At 42.9% G+C, this 21,822-nt stretch overlaps 1 protein-coding gene and 1 long non-coding RNA gene across 3 annotated transcripts in view; one reads left to right on the top strand and one right to left on the bottom strand.

Moving 5' to 3' along the window:
* Positions 1-21,822, top strand: part of adamtsl3 (ADAMTS-like 3) — a 313,154-nt gene that overhangs the window by 251,970 nt on the left and 39,362 nt on the right. The window contains exons 15-17 of the mRNA XM_050052262.1: positions 5,850-5,934; positions 12,262-12,557; positions 12,665-12,794. Coding sequence (XP_049908219.1) covers positions 5,850-5,934; positions 12,262-12,557; positions 12,665-12,794 — 511 coding nt within the window. The remainder of the gene's footprint in view (positions 1-5,849; positions 5,935-12,261; positions 12,558-12,664; positions 12,795-21,822) is intronic.
* LOC126395578 (uncharacterized) overlaps positions 1-21,822 on the bottom strand; it is a 280,183-nt gene that overhangs the window by 37,614 nt on the left and 220,747 nt on the right. The window contains exon 3 of one of the 2 annotated variants that reach the window (XR_007570465.1): positions 19,955-19,970. The exons of the other annotated variant lie outside the window; for it this stretch is intronic. This is a non-coding gene — a long non-coding RNA (uncharacterized LOC126395578). Of the gene's footprint in view, positions 1-19,954; positions 19,971-21,822 lie in introns of those variants that run through there. 2 annotated transcript variants of the gene reach the window in all.

Below are 21,822 nucleotides of genomic sequence, written 5' to 3' on the forward strand. Positions count from 1 at the left end.
GACAGGCATTTACAAATGTCTATTGTCTTTATTTTTTGTATTATTTATTATATAAACATTCTCCTACTGGATAAAGGGAGGAATTTATTTGGACCAGAAGGCTAACTCATTGTGCATTTCTGCAAACCATGGATCCATTACATTTGCACATTATTATATAGCAGATATGTTGAGACATTAAGTTTCAACGACACTAATGTGTAGCTAAGTGTGGTCAAAAAAACACTTGATTATGGTCGGAAAAGATCATGTTTTGGCTTAAAATACACAGTTTTGGGGGCATAATCCTGCTGGAAAAGCAGCAATGTCGCAGTGTAAAACAGCCACTTTTTGTGGCACTAACCCTGCTGGAAAAACAGCCACTGGTCACTACAAAACACTTATGTTTGAGGACAAAAAGGTGCTGGAAAATCAGCCGCACATTGCTAAAAAACACCCACGTCCGCTGCCTGAAAGCAACAGGAATGACTTAAGAAAAATCACCGGGTTTGTTGTTTGTTGATCCTAAGCAGTGGTCTGTGGTCACACCATCCACCATCCCCTCCACTATCTGACCGATATCTGATATTCCAATATATGACAACTTATTTGGCGGATAACGATTCCCAATATCAATATATCCACTTTTTTCACCAGCTAATTTCATTGATCATCAAGTCTCTCCTGTAGTTGGAATTAGCATGGAGATGGAGATGGCAGATATAGACAAGAAACACAACACTTTGTATGTATTATTGTATGTATGTAATATTCATTCATCGTGTTGGCTGTGTCTGATAGTTCATTTTAAAGCTGAAATCGGCCAATACCGATGACATGCTGATATTATCGTGCAGCCCTACCCTGCACCCCACGATGAGAGTCAGCTCCTAAACTACCTTACTTAAGAGACGTTAATAGGATATGTATGAAACTTGTAATTGTAAACTGGCGACTGGGTGCTTGAGGCATGAACACAAGCTGTTTACAAAAGAAAGGGCGTAAGTTTCGTTTTAACTTTTGGGGGGGACACATATGAAAGCGGGGGTCCTCTACCAGAATATTTTGAGCGTCAAACAGTTAATTTCCTGTATTACTGTGAATTTTTATGCAACAATTTGCATCTTTCCTGCATCAATTTATGGTGTAATGTCTTTGATTTTGTCAAAGTAAAAGTCCCCTGCTACTTTTATGTTTATAAGGGATGAGGGGTTGACTAGTACTCATACTCCGTGTACTGTAAAATTCTAATTAAAACCCTAGTCCCAATTAAGCGGCCAGTCCCTTTTACTTGCCTGGTGTAGCTACATATTGTCACAACTAAAGGTCTGTCTCAATTAGAGGCCTGGTCTGGTTGCCAAACAGTTCATTGTTGGCTACCCACTTGAGCTAATGTTAGTTAGCTGTGTAGATCGCACATATAAATATAATATTTAAACTGGAGATGCTACACATCGTTAGCTTGGTTCAGTTCATCTTACTAAAACCATGAGCACCAGAGAAGACCATAATTTATTGAAATTTACCGAAAAAAGCGGTGACTTCTGCCAAAGCTGTCATAAACTCTGAATATGTCAATACCTTGATTACCTGGAAAGTTATTTATATCTCTTTAGTCTGTAAGTGTTCAAAAATCAAAAAAGTGTAAAAGAAATTAAAGGCCTGTTGAGTTCAGTGATTTAGGCAAATAGTAGTTTCACAGTATTCTCTATATATTGTGGGGATGTGTCCCTTGTGTCTCTCCCAAATCTACACATATGGAAAAATGGAATCTTATGTTCTTTCTCATTACTATTTCACCATACTTTAACACCCTCATCATTGTATATTTATATATGATATATTTATATATGTATATGGCTTTTACATTTTTCCAGATCAGTATAAAAAACTTGGCATTTCATTGGATACCTTTATTTATCTGAACTCTAAAAAACACATAGCAGCACTGCAGCAACATCTGTACTGTACATTTGGTACAGAACTACATATCCAGACCATGCAGTACTAAAACATTATATGTACAAGCACCATGCTGATCCACAGGTTGATTTAAAGTAGAAGCTGAATAACATACATTATATACTGCAGAGCATTAATATAATATAACATGTGTTCATATGGTTCTTTTTTCCATGGGTTCTGTGTGCACGTGTATGTTCTCCTCAAGTGTGTGATATATGGTGGTCTGAACAGCACTGCAGTTGTGACTCAGGGCTCTTTTCAGTCACGCTGAGCGCATTAGCTGTGGTGGCGTGTGTGTGTGTGTGTGTGTGTGTGTGTGTGTGTTGTCCTCAATGCCCACAGTCACCACCTTCATCATAAAAACAACAGCCTTCATTTGCATCAGCCTCCATCATGTGGCCCTAATTTATGATCCGTCCTCCGCCGCAAACGAGCATCCCCGCTCATTAAACTGCTGGATTCTTTAAAAGCTCGTCATTCTCTCCCAAAGAAGCTCGTGGTTCTGCATACGTGTGCGCTGCGTGTCTCTGAATGCCAGTTAAGAGCTTTTTTTCCATAATAATAGAAGTCTGTTTTAGACTCAGGCCAAACTCAGTCACTTTGCTCTCTCTGAGCCTGTGTAAAAAGGAAACACAACATTAGGGACTGTTCAAAAACATTAGGGACTTTTAGACTGAAGGGAAATTGTTTTTTGGTAGAAGAGTTCTTTCCTTCAGATTTACAAATCTCTCCTGTGAGTAGAGCTGCAACGACTAATCGATTGTCAACAATTAAATTAATCTGTGACTAATATGATGACGATCAATTAATCAGTTGAAATAGTAAAACATACAAACATCACAATTCTTTGATTCTAGCTTTTTAAATGAAAAAAATGTTGGTGTCTTCACTCCTCAATGACATTAAACTGAATATATTTGGATTGTGGATAAACGAGATTTAAAGACGTCATCTTGGGCTTTTGGAAACACTGATCGATTTTACCGTTTATTGACATTTTATAGTCCAAATTATAATAAATAATATAATAATAACAACAATAACAATAATAATAATAATTAATCAAGAAAATGATCAACAGATTAACTGACAGTGAAAATAATCATCATTTTGGCATTTGGCATCATTTTCAGCTTTGTGTTAGCGCTACTAGCCGGGCTAACACTGCTAACGGTGCCAACAGAGCTACGAGTTGTTGTTGGGTCGTGGCGGTGTTGCCAGCATTAATCTGCCGTGAGTGGTGCCACGACCTAACGTTAGCTCCCACCTGACCCGGCTTGTGCGCAGTGCAATAAAATCAATCAATGACGCATTTATTTGTCCCATGAAATCATACAATAAGATTTCAGTGAAACACAGTTGTTAGTTCCATCAAAATGAAATAAACATGAAGAAAACAAAGAAGAGTATAAAAATTAACCTGTACACCCACATGTGTAACCAGCCAAAAATATTTTCAGCGGTTAACAGACTAACAGTTAACCGTTGACATCCCTAATCCTGACAGTAGTGCATGAGATAGATAAGCTGTGAAAACAATTATCTTCCTCTGCCCCCTCATAGTGCTTCTAATGGCATTTGCAAGAGTCCACCATGCTACGATACGCTTTGATTTGGCTCAGCCGTTTTCAACGTGCCGTCCAGGTCACAGTCTTTCTCATTTTACAGCTAAACAGTGTGCTAAAATCTGTTTGTGAAAACATTTGAGGTGAGAAAGTGACAGAATCTTGATTCACTGCCTAGTTTGACAGTTTAACTGCAGTTCACGAGCAGTGATCAAGACTGTTCTTATAAGTTCTTTTCATTTCTAAATAATTAAAGAATTTTTAGAAAAATATAGACATTTAAAAACAAATAAATTCTTAACGGGATTATTTGTAAATGAAACTAAATGTTATTTCCAGGGCAGCAACAGTCATTTTTACAACAGCAAAGTCACGATATAAATAATATTCCTGACATCACAATACAGAATGACGTTGGGCCGTTTTGCCGGCAAGCTGCAAGCGTTTAGACACACAGAGGCGGGATGGCGAGTTGATCCAAGGCGCCCAATTTTCCGCCTCGTAGGGTAGACATATTGGCGGAACCTTTTTAAATTAAAAAGACAGAGGCGACCTTCCGCAACGGGAGGGGCTGTTGCTGACTTGTGGTTGCACGTCTGTCCGTCCTGGAAGAGGGATCCCTCCTCAGTTGCTCTTCCTGAGGTTTCTACTGTTTTTTCCCCCATTAAAGGGTTTTTTTGGGGAGTTTTTCCTTATCAGCTGTGAGGGTCCTAAGGACAGTGGGGTGTCGTATGCTGTAAAGCCCTGTGAGGCAAATTGTGATTTGTGATATTGGGCTTTATAAATAAAATTGATTGATTGATTGATTGATTGTGGGAGGAGCTGTTGATGGCGCCGCACGTGCGACCCACTGGCGGTGGATAAACAGGAAACAGCTGATAGCAGGAATTAGCGAGCAGCTAGTAGCAAGAGGGAAACACAAACCTGACAGACACTGTAAAGATGAGCAACTGGGGAGACAAGGAATTGCGCGCCCTCCTTGTCCTCGCAAACGAAGAGGCCATTAACCGTCAGATGACGGGGACGGTGAAGAACGGGCCGACTTACGAGAGAATCGCCGAAGGACTGACCAGCCGCGGCTTCCCTCCCACGTCACTGTTTACGTCACACGCTGAGCTACACGTTTTGTTACTTGCTCACGCCCCCCATTGCCCCGAAAAAGGCACATTCTGTATAAACAAAAGTAGGTAGGCGGCATTTTGCTGCACTCCCCAATTTTGTTTTTATACTGCCAATGCTGAAAAAAGACTGATTGGGCTTTCCTGCAAATTTGCACATCTCCTATTTAAAAAGGGCCTCTGATCATTTTGCCCCAGGGGCTCATGTAATACCAGGTTTCGGTACCTATCCCTGGTCTGGATGTAGTGACAGTTTTAGCAAACATGACAAAGAATTATTTATATAAAAGTTACCAACTGTAGCTTTCAGTAAAGTGTGAGGAAACATGCTGATCGTGGATATTAAGCCAATAATTTGGAACATTAGTTGTATGTAATGTGCTGTGCATTGAGTAGCTCTTAATACCAACTTGGTGGATGTTATCCCACATGGTCACTCGCCAGCAAATCTTTCTCTCAGTCAGACATGAACATTTTCTCTCCCCACTTAAATCATTTTCATACAGTCCCTTATTATGGTTGATTTGACAGTCTTGGTTGTTACCCAGCACAGCACACAAACACAGTTTTCAAATGCTGCCAGTGTCGACTGAGAAAAGCTATTTCTGTGCATCATGCATAACCAGGCAACAATTGGCCACAGCCTCGAGTGCCATGCATCCAGAACTAACTATGATACTGTTGATACTGTGTTGTCTGTTGACTGACAATTTGTTCCCAACTTTGTTTTGACTAATGACTTCCTGCAAGCTCACAATTTGCATTTTATTTTTTTTAAAATCACATTTACTAGAGAGGAAATCGTTAAATGCGCCCAGTACTGGAGGTTTGAAGTGAAATGAGCTCAATCAAGCCACTTTTTTTCTCATGTAAATGAGCTCATTTTCTCCCGAGTGGATGGAGCAATTAACTCAGGCACAAATAATTTAGCAGCGGTTTTAATCAATATCTTGGTGTTGTCGTTATTCATCAGATGTTCTATATTATATGCAGTCTGTCCGTGCCTACTCATTTCTGCTCTGTCACTCACCTCCTGCTGGGAGCTCCTGCGAGGACAGCTCTGAATCCTGCTGCAGACATGATGACTCTCCCAGGTTGAGAAACCAGTTAGGTCCAGTTAGAACCAATTTCCCACTCTGAGGTGCTTGATGAATCCAGGCTCTGATCACTGTTGTCACACTGGGATGACTGGAGTGTAACTAATTTTCTGTCTCTCTGTCAGAGTCCCTGCCAGTGGAGGCCAAGGTGCCCTGGTTAAAACAAGCCCACGAACTAGAGGAACAGCACACTGCGACAGAGGACCCCACGTGAGTACACACACTCTCTCACACACCCTAAAAGTGATTTTTTTTTAATACATAATTACAATTTTTACACTTAAGACACTGTCTGTGCACACAAATGCAATGTGAACTCACCACAGAGCTGTAAAATCTGACTGACAGCTGATTCAGCTGTGACGGCTCAAAGGACAGGACGTCTAGTTTCCTCGACTCCTCTCCTCGCATCTTTTTCTTGCATCCCCTCATCTTCAGGGGTGGGTCTAAGATGCAAGGAACAGACTGAGGGACATGGGTGCAATTAAGGAAGTCTCTAGGTGTTTCTCAAAGTCAAGGAAGGATCCTTAAATGAATTTATGAATTTCAAAGATGTTACGTCATCAGATCCCGTCTAAGGACTGTTCCAATGTCAAGGATCCTTCAAATTATACAGAGGACAGAGTCCTTCCCTCAGAGAATTTTCAAAGATGCATGTGTGTATCCTCAGTGGAGGACACTAATGAAATCTGTGCCAGTGGAGCTCGGCAGGATTCGTATAAAACATAAAAGTTTGTAAATGAATCATTTACACTAGTGACGGAGCGCTAAGTGTCCATGTGATTCTGACAATACTGCTTACATTTGTTCAAATTGTACGACAACATTAGAGAGTGCCAAAATTATCACAGTACCCTGAAACCCCCTCAGTCCCCAGAGGGTTAATGACACACACCTGGGGACACTCACTAGCCTGTTCCAATGTGTGTTGATTGAATGCTTGGAAGGACTCTTGCTTGGCCTCTGTAGGATCCTTCCTTGGGGGGACCCATCCTACTAAGAGAAACACCATTTCGTAGGGGTGTAAAGGAACAGCTACACCCTTAAAGGGACAGTGCACCCAAAAATGAAAACGCAACCATTATCTACTCACCCATATGCCGAGGGAGGATCAGGTGAAGTTTTAGAGTCCTCACATCTCTTGCGGAGATCCAAGGGGAGAGGAGGTAGCAACACAACTCCACCTAATGGAGGCTGACGGCACCCCAGATTCAAACATCCAAAAACACATAATTGAAGCCCCGACATAAAAAGTGAAATTGAAACCACAAAATATCTCCATACAAGTGTCCTGAAGCCCCGACATTTTTCCAAACAACTTTTTATGTTGGGGCTTCAATTATGTGCTTTTGGACGTTTTAATCTGGGGTGCCGTCAGCCTCCATTAGGTGGAGTTGTGCTGCTACCCACTCTCCCCTTGGATCTCCGGAAGTGACATGAGGACTCTGAAACTTCACCTGAGCCTCCATCGGCAGGTGAGTAGATAATGGCTGAACTTTCATTTTTGGGTGCACTATCCCTTTAATGGTACCTTGACTTAGAGTGATGCACACACAATGTTTTAGATGGAGTGCAGAAAACTAAAGAAGGGAATTGCTGGTGCTCATAAAGTACTGATTAAAAATGAAAAAATAAAACACCTGAGGCAATAATGCTGCATTAAATAAAGTCTTTCTTCAGTTTTCGTGTCATCACTGGACTGGCTGTTTAGACATCACACTGTATCAGATAAATGACAACAGGTTTTGTATGCATCTTCTACAGGTGATAAATAAGGTTGTAGAGTTTCTGTTTGTCAGAAAGATTGTGTCACAAGCCCTTTTCAGACATGAACACTGCTGGCTTCACCTATCTGTTAAAGTGATGGCTTTTTGTCAATCAGACATGGAGGACATTTATGTAATTGCTCACTCAAACATGACAGGACATCTATGACATGAACTCCATGTATGTGCAGTGTTTGACCCCTGGTGTGTGAGACGGCGCACAGAGAGAGAGAGAGAGAGTGAGAGGAGGTGACTTAATGTTTGATCAGAAGGAGGAAGTTTTTTGTGATGGATTTTAAACTTTTTTTGTCATTAAAACCTTCATTAATTATCATTTTAAATGTGAGGGATGCTCGCCCCAGCTCCCAATAATGACTAAAATATATCCATTTAATATTAGAGATCAAACTCAGCTGCCTGTTTTATACAGTCTGTGGTGCAGTGGTCCTTCCACAGGGTCCAGATTTCTCCTTAGTCATTACTTCAGGGTCCACACAGTTTAATATATTCAGTGTCATATTTGTGTTTTGCTGTGTCGTTGAACGCGTTTGCTGTCTCTCTCAAGTAGCTGTCAGTTAGTCACTCACTCTACAGCAGGAAACAGCACTTCAAAATAAAAGACTTGTGCTGGAAATTCACTGTACTTAAAAATAAAGTGTGTTTTTTTACAAACTTGACACCTTTGCGAATCACTTGAGGTTAATTGAGAATGGATCCACAACTAAGATTAAAATAACACATTTATTACACAGATTTTAGGAAGCAGACAAGACGTGCATTTGTCTTCCTCTTTCTCTGCATGTTTAACCATGACGTTAATCTGATGATGTCCAATTCAGACTTGTGCCACGTTAAAAGTGACACGGAAATGTTCATGTTCGACCTGAAAGATTGTCATTGATTTTCACATAAATGTGACCAGAGTGCTGATATTCAGACAAGAGACTGACATGTTAAATTGTGCATGTGCATGTCTGAAAGAGGCTGTATATTTTTACGCAGTACATATGCGCTCTGCATTCATGTATATCAAACATTTTTCAGGCCCTTTACTCACACACACACACACACACACACACACACACACACACACTCTCACACACCCAGCTTATCCAGGGCTGTGTGAATCTGTCCGGCTCTGTTTCCTCTCCTTCCGTGGCTGATGATAAGCATGTGATTATTGCCTGCTGCTCTGGGCCTGGTCAGCTCTGATAGCCTCCCTGGGATCCATCAGCTCTCAGAGCTCACACACACCTCAAACACTTTACACACACACCTACAGCAGGCCCCAGTAAATCTCCATCACATGCATCCAGGCAAATCTTGTGTAAGCCACATTAATTTGATGAGCATGTGAAGCTCAGCTCTGGTAGTTACCCCGCATGCTAAAGGAATAAGCCAACATAAATCAATCTAGTTTAACGGAGTATCAAACACACAGCCCCGGTAAGTTTGAAGGAGGGCTCTGAGAAGATTGTAGCATGTCGCTTAATCTCTGTAAATAGATATCTGCTTATGTTTGTACAATCTGTAGGAGACGAGACAAGAGTTTGGTATTGGAAGCATTTAGATTTCTATTTGGAGTCAGTTTGTAGTCTGAGTTATGGCTAAGAATTTTCCAAGTCGACCAGTAGTCGTCATTTAGGGCCATAAGTCGACTTGTTGGCTGCATGTTTCCGACATTAATTTAATGATTAAATGATATATTTTGGTGGTTTGAGTTGAAGGTGTGAGAAAGAATAGTATCAGTAACATTGTTAACACTGTGCTACATTACAGAGAAATACAAAACCGTACTAATGAACCTTCATTAATATAGGCCTATATTTTATCTCCAAGTGCACGTCACACACTGAGCGAGCCGCCTGTTAATGACGCTGTGGGCTAATGGGCATGTAGCTACTTCCATGAGTCTGACCTCGCAACCTTTTGTGTTTATTTGCCCCAAACAACCAATGTACCAACTGTACAGTGCCGTGAGATGGACCTTGGACTATATAGCACAGACCTTTGCTGTAAGCTATAGTAACAATGCACCAACTGTGTATATAAGAGTGTGCCTGTGTACGTTTGTGTTCAGCTCAGCCTCTGACTGAACTCTCCAGAAACAGTCCTTTCTGTTATTTTCCTCCAGTGTTTCTCCTTTTCCTTTGTCTTCTATGAAGCAGACCCATAAAGGCTTTGAGTGTTTTTTGCTCAGGTTGACCCATTTTGAACTGTGAGTGAAGATAAATGCATGCTGAATGTAGTGCAAATGGAACGCGATCTGCGGGAGGTCACATTGTGATCAGAACTCAGTCAGGTGTAAAATGCCACCATTGCAATTTGGCAACGTTCTTAAGAAAACAATCCACCCAACATATTGCAAGGTCACCTACCTCCACTTCTTCCTGCTATTTCAAAGTGCCTCTCAACAAGGAACAGACATGCCCTCCCTCTGGAAAGAGAAAAATAAGTAGAGCCGATACAGCTGCATCGCCTCTGGAAACTCTCAAGGGATCGCTACGATGTGCACGACGGGGTAGCCGAATGCTAATAAGGGTTATTGCGTTGTTTTTTCTTTTTTTGTCTCTGATGTCATGTGACCCATTTAACTTCATTGAGGTCCCTCAAGAGTTCCTGCAAAGCCTGTCTTGACGTAATGCACATATCAAAATCTGATCACCGTGCGGGCAGAACCAAAATTAAAAAGAATAGATTGCGTGTTAATAAGGGTGGAAATCTGTATTTATGTGTTAAATGTGCACACGACAGACAAATGGAATTGTTTCTCAGCTTATTTATACAGCTTTTTAAATCTGTGTGACTGAGCTTGAGCCTACTTTTCACTGTCTAAACATATTCCACCTCCTGTCAGGAGAGCCCTGCAGAAAGTCTGACCTCCAGGGAACCTATCTCTCGGCTCACCTCTGCTCAGTTGCTCTAACAAGCTCACTGTCACACATTACCTCTGGTGCATCTGCCAGTCAGCAGCTTCAGGATAAAGCAGCTGGAGTTTTGGGGTTAGGGGAAGAGACATAGTGAGCTGAAGCAAATTAAGTTTTCAGCCTAGTCAAGATATCAACTGTGTTGAAAAGTAAGAATACACTGCACTTAAAATGTTGGACACTTGAAGATCCCAGCACTTAACTTTACTCACGATTAAAATTTGCCTAAAGAAGAAGATGAATATTAGAACCAGATAATGGGCAAAGTAAAGTGTACTGAAGGTAAAGTAAGACATGATGCCAAAACTGCAACAGAACAGCAGTTTGCTCTGAGTGACCTCCGTTCAGAGATGAAGGCCTCATACTTGCATTTAACCATGTCATTTAGTTTGTTTGCTGTCTCTGTCATGTAGCTGTCTGTCAGTCACTCACTCAGCAGGGAACAGCACTTCAGAGTAAAAGCTCTGTGCCAGAAATTCACTGTACTTCAAAATAAAGTGTGTTTTATTTGAATGTACTGTCAATTTGGGTAGCTCTGTTTGCTCTGCAGAGCAAGCAAGTCCTGCGTCTTTAATGTTTGGTGATCCAGTCAGAAAGTTGCTTGAGATTTCTGAAAGTTACCACCCCCTCCAAAAAACACACATGGAAGCAAAATGCGTCTTCTTAGACAAGCTTGTTTTAAACATGATCATTTCACTTTAGTCAGAGAAAACTTTATTTCCATTTGCAGTGTTATATTTGGTGGTATGGCTCTGTTCTGGGGCCTCTCTAACTTCCCTTGGGCCTGTACAAAAAGCCTAAGACAGAGAGAGCACACCTCTCTGCCCTTCCATGCGCCTCCATGGAAAGCCTAAGGCAGGGAGAGCAGCAGCAAAGACCCCTGGGAACAGAACAGAGCAGCATCAATGACAAACAGAAATGACATTGATAAGTCAGACACAGCATGAAAAGGAGGAGCTGGGGTGGAGGCAGGTTGCAAAGCAGCTTGCAGAGGAAGCAGCAACAGTAGGCAGGCCAGAGCAGTTTAAACAGGGCGCCCTGAATGAGATTCGCCAATTGGTTGCATAGAAAGGAATCATGTGATCTATCTGCTGACTTCCTTCATCAATCAGCTGCTGCATCAGTTGATTGGGTTGCTTGAGATCAGCTGATGTAGCTGGGATGTGAGCTGAGCCTGACATCGTTCATGGTAACAGCAGTTTGTCTCGTCTTTAAAAGAAATGGTAACTTCTGCCAACTACGAGCAAATTATGACAACAGTACTTGGGGAAAGAGCCAACCAAAATGCGGCGGGACAAAGGACAATCATTAAATCTGTGCTATCAGCTTTCATTACTAAAGACTTTGGGCATGCTGATTGTTGTTTTTCTGCACTCGGGGGACTTGACATTGCAGATGTGGAGCTATCCTAAAATTGGGCCGAGTGAAATTTAAAGATCATTTGAACTATTCAAACTATTCTATCCAGACACTGATTTTAAGCTGTAGAAAAATGATAAATAATTATTTATTTATAATAATTATTTTTTTTATGTCATGTAATAATCCAGAATTCTGCCAGCAGGTGAGACTTTGCCCCACATGCCCTAAGTGACCCGCCTCCTCTATGTAGGAAGACTGAAATTCTGGTATAGCATTTCTAAAGGGCTCCATGCTCCAGTGTTTCATATCCACATTTCTAACATTCTTTGTTATCTCAACATGCACACTCTGTGATTACTGTTAATCTTTTCACCTACAGATTAAGTGCTGTTTGGCTCCTAAATGTAAAACTTATGTCCAACAAAAATGTGTTGGTTTATGGCTCTTTGTGAGTACATATTGTCCTCTACCTCTCTGTTTAGATTTGTACCTGGGCCCTGGTCACCTTGCAGCGCCACCTGTGGGCCTGGCAGGCAGAATCGGGAGGTGAAGTGCAGGGTGCTGCTGTCATTCACCAAGACTGAGGTGGATCTTCCAGAGGAGGAGTGTGGTGAGGACAGACCCCAGCTGGAGAGGCCCTGCAACCAGGGGCCGTGTACCAAAGTTCCAGGCATCTCTGCAGGCCTCCAGGACCACGGGGCCCCTGACACACAGACAGAGGAGCTGCACAGCTGGGACTACAGGGGCTTCACTGCCTGCTCAGCTACATGTGCTGCTGGTGAGGTTTCTGAAAAGGATGTTGGCAGTGATAACGCTCTGAACTCGTCTGTCCATACCTATTGTCAGTTTATGTCCAACTGGTACTTGTCTGTGTCCTCTGCCCAGGGAAGCAGACAGCCGTTGTGAGGTGTGTTAACAGGAAGCAGGGTGAGGAGGTGGAGGACTCTCTGTGTGATTCATCCAGCAGGCCGCCAGTGATGATCCGCATCTGTAACCCTGAGCCATGCCCCCCAAGGTGAGACACAACGAGGTCACGAGCCACATAGAAAGCTCTCAGACCATGAAAAATCAAACTACTGTGAGGAGCCGCTCCGGCTGGACGCCCAAGGTCTCTCTGTGCTTGTGCCCAGTTTAACCTTGATCTCTGTATCACACGTATGAATGATAGTGATGTATATGGGGATGAATTGTGCAGTTATGAAGTGAGCCAGGTGAATGACCACTGATAGATAGATAGATAGATAGATAGATAGATTTGTGCATTTGATATGTATTTTATCAGATTATAACATTGGAGGGCATGGTGGATACTGGGTCAAAACCCAGTTTTGATTTAGTGAGTCATAGCTCTTTTTCCAGCGGCTTTTTAGGCTACAAATGTTGGTGTTTTGTAGCAACCCATTAATGTTTTCCCAAACGTGGGTGTGTTGTATCGACTCGTCTGTGTTCTCCAGCAGCAGCTTATTAGGCTCCTAACTTGGGTGTTTTGTCATGACCTGTCTGTTTTTTTTTAGTGTCTTTTTAGACTCCAATCATGGATGTTTCATAGTGACCCATATGCATTTTTTCTATTGACTTTCTAGGTTCCAAACGTGTGTGTTTAATAGCAACCTGTCTGTGTTTTCTAGCAGCTTTTTTAGGCTCCAGTAGTACGTGTTTTGAAGTGACCCATCAGTGTTTTTTCAGCTGCATTTTAGGCTCCCAACATTGGGGTTTTGTAGCGCCCTGTTTGTTTTAACATTGGCTTTCTAGGTTGTATAGCAATCTATCTTTTTTTGCAGCAGCTTTTTAGGCTCCAAACGTGGGTGTTATGTAGCAACCCATCAGTGTTTATCCAGCAAGGATAGTGCTGCGAATAGTTGTTTATTTTTACCAAGACATTGCTGCATTTTCTGCTGGGATAGTAGCCCCAGAAGTGGTTGTTTTTTACAGATCCATTGCTGCTTTTCCTGTGGGGATTGTGTTCCACAAACCGGGTATTTGAAGCCAAAACATAATCTTTTCCTAACCCTAACCCTAACCTTTTTAAAGCTATTTTATCCAGCCACTGAGCTTAAATTGTTAATTAATGATAAATAACAGAGGCATCTGTGAATGTTTTATGTCATGCATTAATTCAGAATTAGTATACTACTCTTAGTACCACTACAGCCACTACACTTTTTCCAGCTGCCAGCAGGTAGAGCTCTTCCCAGCTTGCCTCAGATGACCTGTCGTCTCCATATCCAGGTCACTGGTGATGCTTTAAAATTCAGCGAAGTCCAGAGTTTAATTTCAAACTGAGATTAATTACAAAATATCAACAGTAAACTGCTCCTTGGGGCAAATTTGTGATGTATGAAAATTGACTTGACTAAATTGGGTGGAAATTTGGGGTTTGGTAGCACTATTAGGTGCTGCACCGCAATCAGGGAGCGTATCTCAATGATTCTGCTGCGTTTGCCAGCACCCAATGAGCAGGGAACAGGAGCTCATGTTTCTTTTCCACAGCTTAATGAGATTTGAAAGAAGGGAGGAAAAAGGCCTTAGAACATCAAAGCTGATGTCAGCAGTCAGACCCAGAAACCAGGAGATAAGGATCAGACAACCAGCGCCTTAATTACTTTTGCAGTTCTTAGAATTCGACCCAGTAATTTTCGACATACACACCAAGCAGGTGGTTCCAATATCACCAGCAAACTCCCTCTGTACTTTCTACATGCACAGAGAGCAGAAATGTTGCACTGAGAATGAACCATAAATTCTAAAACTGTAAATCATTTTCCCTACCATGTAAGAATAACTTGGAAATGAAGTTCATTGATGGATTTCAGAGGAAAACTAAACAGAACTGCCTGCGTCGGTTTGAATAAACACTGGGATTACAGCTGGGAGTGCAGTCAGAGGGTTTGGGACTTTTGCAGAGGGCTGTTCCTTTGTAGACTGATTTATAAGCCATATTTGGCCATCCAAAACAAGCTCTACCTTACTGAGTAAACACAATAAGACATGCAGTCAGACTGGAGCTGGTGGTTGGGCTGGTGAAGAAACGCGAGTAGACTGTGTGGCTCCTGGGTACAGGGACAGACCTTTATAGCAACACTAATGTATCTTTGGCTGAAAAAAATGCATCAGTGATTCAACATGTTAGCTGAGAGATATGTTTGTGAACTTTTCAGTATTTTAGTCCTCACAGAGTCACTTGTATTAGGTAATTATTGTCACCATTCAGCTAATAGATCATTATTAATTATTTTTAAGTATTTATAAAAACAGCAACATATTTTAACCATGACCATGATCTTTAACTAACCAGAACCAAGTAGTTATTTTAGCCCAAACCACTCTGTGTGTTCCAGCACCCATACTACCTCACTATGTAGCATGCCAGAAAAAGATTTAGTATGTCCCAATACATAGTATGTCAAATGCAGTTTGCCAAAAATACCAGAATGTTCTACTACATCCACTGCAGAGTTTGCAGTGTGCAAGCCAGCATGCTTTTCTGGCTATTCTGACCCACAATCTTCTGCACAGCGGATGATACGTCACATCGACTTAGCTGCAGAGCACGAGTGAGTGGGTATTGCCAGTGGAAGGATATTTGGATGGAGAGCAGGGCAGACTTTTTAAAAATGTGGAGCGCCACCTTGTCTCCCGCTCTAATTTCACTTCTGCTGTGCTCACACCATGAGTTCCAACTGAGTCGGGTTGTGGGTTTTTGGTTATTTTATTGTTTTTACTATTTTATTTTGAGTTTTTTCAATGTGCACTTTACACATACGAGGCGACAAAAAAGAGAAGAAATACAGTAACAACAAGATCCCCTTCCCACACCCCCCAAAAAAAGGTCAGGATATATGAAGTATATGGCAAAAATGATTTGATTTGGGCTTTGGAACACAAAAGAAACATATATCTCCTTCCACGTCCTTTATGCAGGGTAGAGCAGCACCTATAGTGTGTTCAGCTAAATGATACACTCTCTGCAAGGCCTTGTGGATCTGTTTGGTGCTGGTTCCATACCAGGCAGTGATTATCTCCGTCAGGATGCTCCCGATGGGGCAGGAGTAGTAATTTCTTAGTATTTGAGGGGATACCCAGAATTTCCTCAGGTGTCTTACGCCGGAATTCCACTGGTCCGCTGTCCGTCAACACCCACCGTCTGCATTTGCTGCGCAGAGCGGTGCAGCTCCGCTGGACAGCGGGAGTCACGAGGATCCCACGAGATCTCGCAAATTCACACATAATCGCGTGATATAACATGATGTAGTTTCTATAAACACATAATCGCGTGATATAACATGATGTAGTTTCTATAAACAGAACCACAAAACCAGAGTAGTAGGGAGACATCTGGGTGCACCTCCATGATTAACATCTCCTCGTCCATGGTGTCAACGGGGTGAAATGACGTCTGAAAACCTCTGACCTGTTGACTTCAGGCCTGCCTCCGCCCATTATGACGTTTTCAAGGTGTAGTGCAGGGAAATATGATCCGCCGTGAACACTGTGTATTTTATTTTGAAAATAAACCGGATGTTTTATTTTGTTTCTGTGCACAACTTCCTGCCCCGCACGATCTGCTCTGTGCTGAATTGCTGCGTTGTGCTCCGGCGTCCGGCAAAAATAGAAGTACTGTTGCAGAGGGCTCCGGAGCGCCGCAGCTTTGATGGAGCTGGAACGCAGCACAGCCGCAACCGGTGGAAGAACACACATTGACTAGAATTGAAACGCGCAGACGTAACCAACACACATCTGGTGGAATTTGGGGGTTAGGTAAAACAGTCTGTGCCTTGCCTTTGTCCCCACTGCGTCAGTATGCAGCACCCAGGTCAGACCTACAGTGATGTGGACACCAAGGTATTTGAAGCTATCCACCCATCCTACTGGGCGCATAGCTCTGCTCCCTGCAGGAAGAGGATCCACTGCTGTCGAGCATGGAGATCTACACCTGCCACCAGAGCTCCGACTGCAGGTCGAAGGTGGCAGTTAAGCCAGATATGGGTCTGCCCACGGTGCGCTGCGCTACCATCTGATATTGAGGCGTCAGTATTCAGTTGAGACTGTGTATATACCAGCCAGTTAATAACTCCTTGTAATCACGTTAAATAGCAGACCATGTCTGTGATCACACCAAATGTATACTTTACTGGACTACACATGAACTGTACTCAAGACCACCTTTTCATGTGGACCTGGGCACAGATCGGACTACCGTGCCCAGGTACGGCACAGTCTTCACACTAATCAAACGAGCTGGACTTTAGGGTCATCCGTACTCAGATCCAGGCCCGGGTCCCTGATGTAAAAGCCCCCTAAGTCTAATGTAGTTGCTGAAGAATACCAGCGATTCAATAATTACTTGGCCAGATGCCTGGCTTTTAAAACTTTCCAGCTCTGGAGTCCAGAGTTTGAGTTTAGTTGGATTTACCCACCTCTGTCCCAGTCAGCTCCGAGGCCAGCAGGCAGGTCAGCGGGTGTATTAGTGGCAGCCAGCAGACTTGTACCTTATTTTGGCCCCTTGTCCCTCTGGCATTACTGGAGACACAGGCTGGATTCTCCTTCAGCTCTGGGAAAATGATTACCATGCAGCTAATAATACACAGCTCCTACATTAAGCAGCACACACAAGTGAACGGCTGAAAACAGTGTATGACCTCGATATAGCATGACTGTGGCAGAAAGCATAACTACAGTCATTTTCCAACCTTGATTTCATTTTCCCATATCTTTCCTCAAATGACACTGGCAAGAATGTCATCATTTGCCTTACTGTGACTACTCGCTTCTTTCTGGCCTGGTTGCTACAAAACAGTTGGCACAACAAGCCGATGGATCTTCCAGAAATCAGTCTCCAAAGTAGCCAAAGCCCCATCTCCCTCTTTCAACACTCTGATTGCTCACTTTGATCTGAGACCTAAAAATGAAAAGACATCGAAAGGCATTGAAAAGACATGGAAACTGATCAAAAGTCAGATCTTTCTTGTTTAGTTTAAATAGTCTCTGCCGTTGCTGTGCTCCTCCTCCGTCAGCAGCTGCCTGTGTGTATATGCCTCGATGTAAAGCTGTGCAAAGTAAGCTGTCATCGTCATCTGTGACAGAAACGGGTTAAGAATAGAAAGAAAATCAGCAAAGAAAAATGAACAGACATCACTTGGTTTCATTTCAGATCTCTAACAGAAGGAAGGGGAATTGGTGGATTGCCCCCTCTGGGTTGGGAGAGAGTTACTGTCCCAAGCGAGGGAGCTCAAGTATCTCTGGGTCTTGTCCAAGAATGGGGGTAAAATGGTGCATGAGATGGATCGGCGGTTTGGTGCGGCATCTGCAGTGATGTGGTCGCTACACCGGACTGTTGTGGTGAAGGCGAAGCTTTCGATTTACTGGTCTATCTACATCCCAACTCTCACCTATGGTCATGAGCTCTGGGTAGTGACCGAAAGAATGAGGTCATGCAAACAAGCATTCCTCTGTGGGGTGTCTGGGCTCAGCCTTAGAGATAGGGGGAGGAGCTCAGGCATTGGGAAGCAGCTCGGAGTAGAACCACTGCTCCTTCGCGTTGGTACAACACCGCTAATTGACGTTTTTTTCCTTCAACAATAAATGAACGTGGTTACGTCAAGCAACAAAAGCATGAGGTTGGGTTTAGGACAAAAGAAGAGGGTTTGGCTTCAGGGTCATATGGGTAGCGAACACTGTCCTCACGGGTGAAAGTCGATGGTTGTTGGATCCATCGGCCAATCCTCCCACCTACCCTACCCCTTAATTTACCTTGTTGCCCAGCTGCATTTCCCTCTGGTGCCACTGGGCACCATTACAGAATAATGTGACCGTCCATGCTGACGTGAAAAGACAGCTTTCTGGTTGGTGTCTGGCACTGGAAGTCACTGACAAAGCGTCAGTATTCGACGTCTTCAAAGTGAGACCGGATTGTCAGCAGCGGCTCTGTCAACGCAAACTAAACTCCTTTGAGGTACATCAGAGAATACTGATGTTTAATTCCTCTTAAATGGAAAATATTTAACTTTTTCATTTATTTGCTGGTTTACATTGTAAAAAGGACAAGAACCGACAGCATGGTGTTTGTTAACCTCAGCTCTAAAATCACTGGTAAAACAAAAAGCTCCCCAGGGCAGTCTAAAGGTCCAGTTCAAGCCATTTGCTAGAAAAACATTTGGTGACGAAGCTGATCACACGGTGCAACAGCAGCTGTGACCACAACAGATCTGTGTATGTATATACTGTATGGATGTAAAGTAATTTCACTTCAATGTAACGTAATCGTGGTTTGCAGTAACGTACAATGCCATCACTTTCTTCTTGTGACTGTTTTGTACTAGATGTGTTCGATGAGCACAGGTTTTAGTTTCGGTCACTGTGCAGGCACAATGGTAGCAAACCTGGCAAACACACTGTGATCAAAAGGCAGCACTCACCTGTGCAGAGTCACAGTGTCTGGCTGTTGTCTGTCAAGAAGTCACTCCAGCATGTAATTGTTGTTTTTATATTTCTGATTGTGCAGTAATTAAACAAACCAGATACAAGGTGTAAATTAATCAGCCGTATTTTTCCGCTCTGGATGCTGTTCCACTGATTGTAATCATTATGCTAAGCTACACTAACCACGTGTTGACTCCAGCTCCATAGTTAACACACAGACTGATGCGTTCTTCTCATCTCACTCTCAGAAAGATAAAAACCTGAAGATGAAAACCTGCACCTGCCCATACCCGTAAAGCTCAGTACCAGAACCGACCAATTACCCATCATTATGTTTCAGTCAAAGTGAAAGTATGTAAATGTCTCGCAACCAGACCCACACCCATGATTAAACACACACAGGCTACAGTCACTCACATTAAGCTGGGTTCATTGTTCTTGAATTACAAATCCAGCGGAGGAGACATGTCTTCCACTGGCTACACTCTATGCCGGGATGGCGAGAACATTCAGTCGCTGCCAGGTTAGGAAACATTTTAGCATGCTCCTTCCACCACCATAAAACCTCAAAAGGATCCTCCCTGGGTGTCTTGAACTCCATGTAGGCTGCCACCTCATCCTCGGGTTGCAAAGTTTCATGGCTGGAGTCCTCCACATTGGTGACCAGTGTGACCAGGGGGTCAAAGGTTACACTTGTGTCATTGACTTTCCAAATAAAAGGAATTGCGACTTGTTAANTGACTGCAGTTGCTTCACATCCAGGTCGGAACACCTTCTCACCACAAACCAACCGCACCAGAGTTCCTTTGTAACCAGACTGAGACCACCTCTTCAAGAAGGTCTCGGCCCGGTTGTTTTGGTGTATTCACACCTGCCCAAATGAACCGCACTGAGGGGGCAAACCAACCTGAGTTTGATTGAACCGAACCAAACAGGGCAGGTGTGAAAGCACCCCAAGATGCCAAAATATTTCACATATATGTTTGTTTTATATAAATGAAAAATATAATTTTGTTCTCACATGCTGCCGACCTACGTGTAGCTCATTTTTACCCCTGAATTTATATACATACATATTTTTACCCGTTACACAGCCTTTGACTCACATCACTTTGACACATGTGATAATGACACTATGAAGTTCAGCCAGTAAGGCAAGTAAGGACAAATAACACGAGGACGATCATAGAGGGACTTCAGTTTGCCTTTTTCAAAAGTGGCTGTAACCCAATAGTCACAAGATGGTTGTAATATTATGCACTTAACCACCAGTGTGTGTGTGTGTGTGTGTGTGTGTGTGCATGCTATAAATGTAAGTCACTGCATTTCCAGGCAGCAGATGGATATTTGCCCATCTAGTAGTCCTGCAAACTGGAGGCACGTCTGATTCACACACAGTGATTTACTGCTCTCTCCTCCTCTAATGGACATTTACAGGAAGCAGCTGCAGAGTGCGTGGCCTTACACACACACACACACACACACATGCATGAGATCTCTCCGTCCCAGGCAGGCACACACACACACACACACACACACACACACACACACACACACACACACACACTCTCATGCAGAACACACAGGGTGTAGTCTGCTGCCTGAGAGTTTTGGAGACCAACAGTGAGAACACAGTGAANACACACACACACACACACACTCTCATGCAGAACACACAGGGTGTAGTCTGCTGCCTGAGAGTTTTGGAGACCAACAGTGAGAACACAGTGAAGTGTATAAACTCCCATATTCCCTCATCTACTCTGTCTATAACTCTCTCCCACTCATCCTCTCCCTCCGTAAGTGACGGCTATACATCATTCCTCTCTGTGGGGATTCATCTCTTGTATTTAGTCTGACTTTATGAAAGCAATAAAAAAACTACGGCCCTGAATGAGGTCGTTGTGTTGTATGAGGTCCAGTGCTATCAGCAGCCACGTCACAGTCGAGGTTAGTCATTCAATATATGATGCATGTATTTTTCTGTGGTGCTAGCCATGGATGTAACTCTGCTAGCTAGCAACTTCTGCAGGGAGTGCTTTCAGCCATTAGCTAATGTTACTCTTTTCATATAGCACCATTGTAAAATACATGCGTCATATATGGCACTGCTGTCAACACAAGTATGTAACATTTTGGTTAGGGAATAGTAGAGGTGGTGTTTCTCACATTTAAGTTAGGTCAAAGATGATTTAGAAACCAGAGAGTCTGGTAAATTAGAAATCGGAGTAGAGTATCTTTGGTCAAGTTACCTTTTGTTCCTCCGACATCTTCTTATCTGATGTGTCTGCCGGCAAAAATGAACTGCTGGTGCTGAAAGTGACCAATCAAAGGAGCGGAGACTTCACTCCACTTTTTGCATCGCGCTACTTTTGACATTGTGCAAGTGTTGAGCAGGTAGGGAGGCTTGAGTGCACGCTCATCACACCGTTGTGCGTGCAGAGCTGAAATGCTCCCTCACGAGGATACTACTGTGTGTGCGCATGGGTTTTGAGACTAATTAAATGACATACTTCTCAAAATAAATGTATGTATTCAGAGGAAATGTCGAGGATATCATGCAGTGGCCTCGTTGCTCTCTCGCTCCTCCTACATATAGAACCTACCTCTGATACCCCCTCTGT

The sequence above is a fragment of the Epinephelus moara genome, chromosome 1 (genome assembly GCF_006386435.1).
Source record: "Epinephelus moara isolate mb chromosome 1, YSFRI_EMoa_1.0, whole genome shotgun sequence".
In the NCBI taxonomy this organism is placed as follows: domain Eukaryota; kingdom Metazoa; phylum Chordata; class Actinopteri; order Perciformes; family Serranidae; genus Epinephelus; species Epinephelus moara.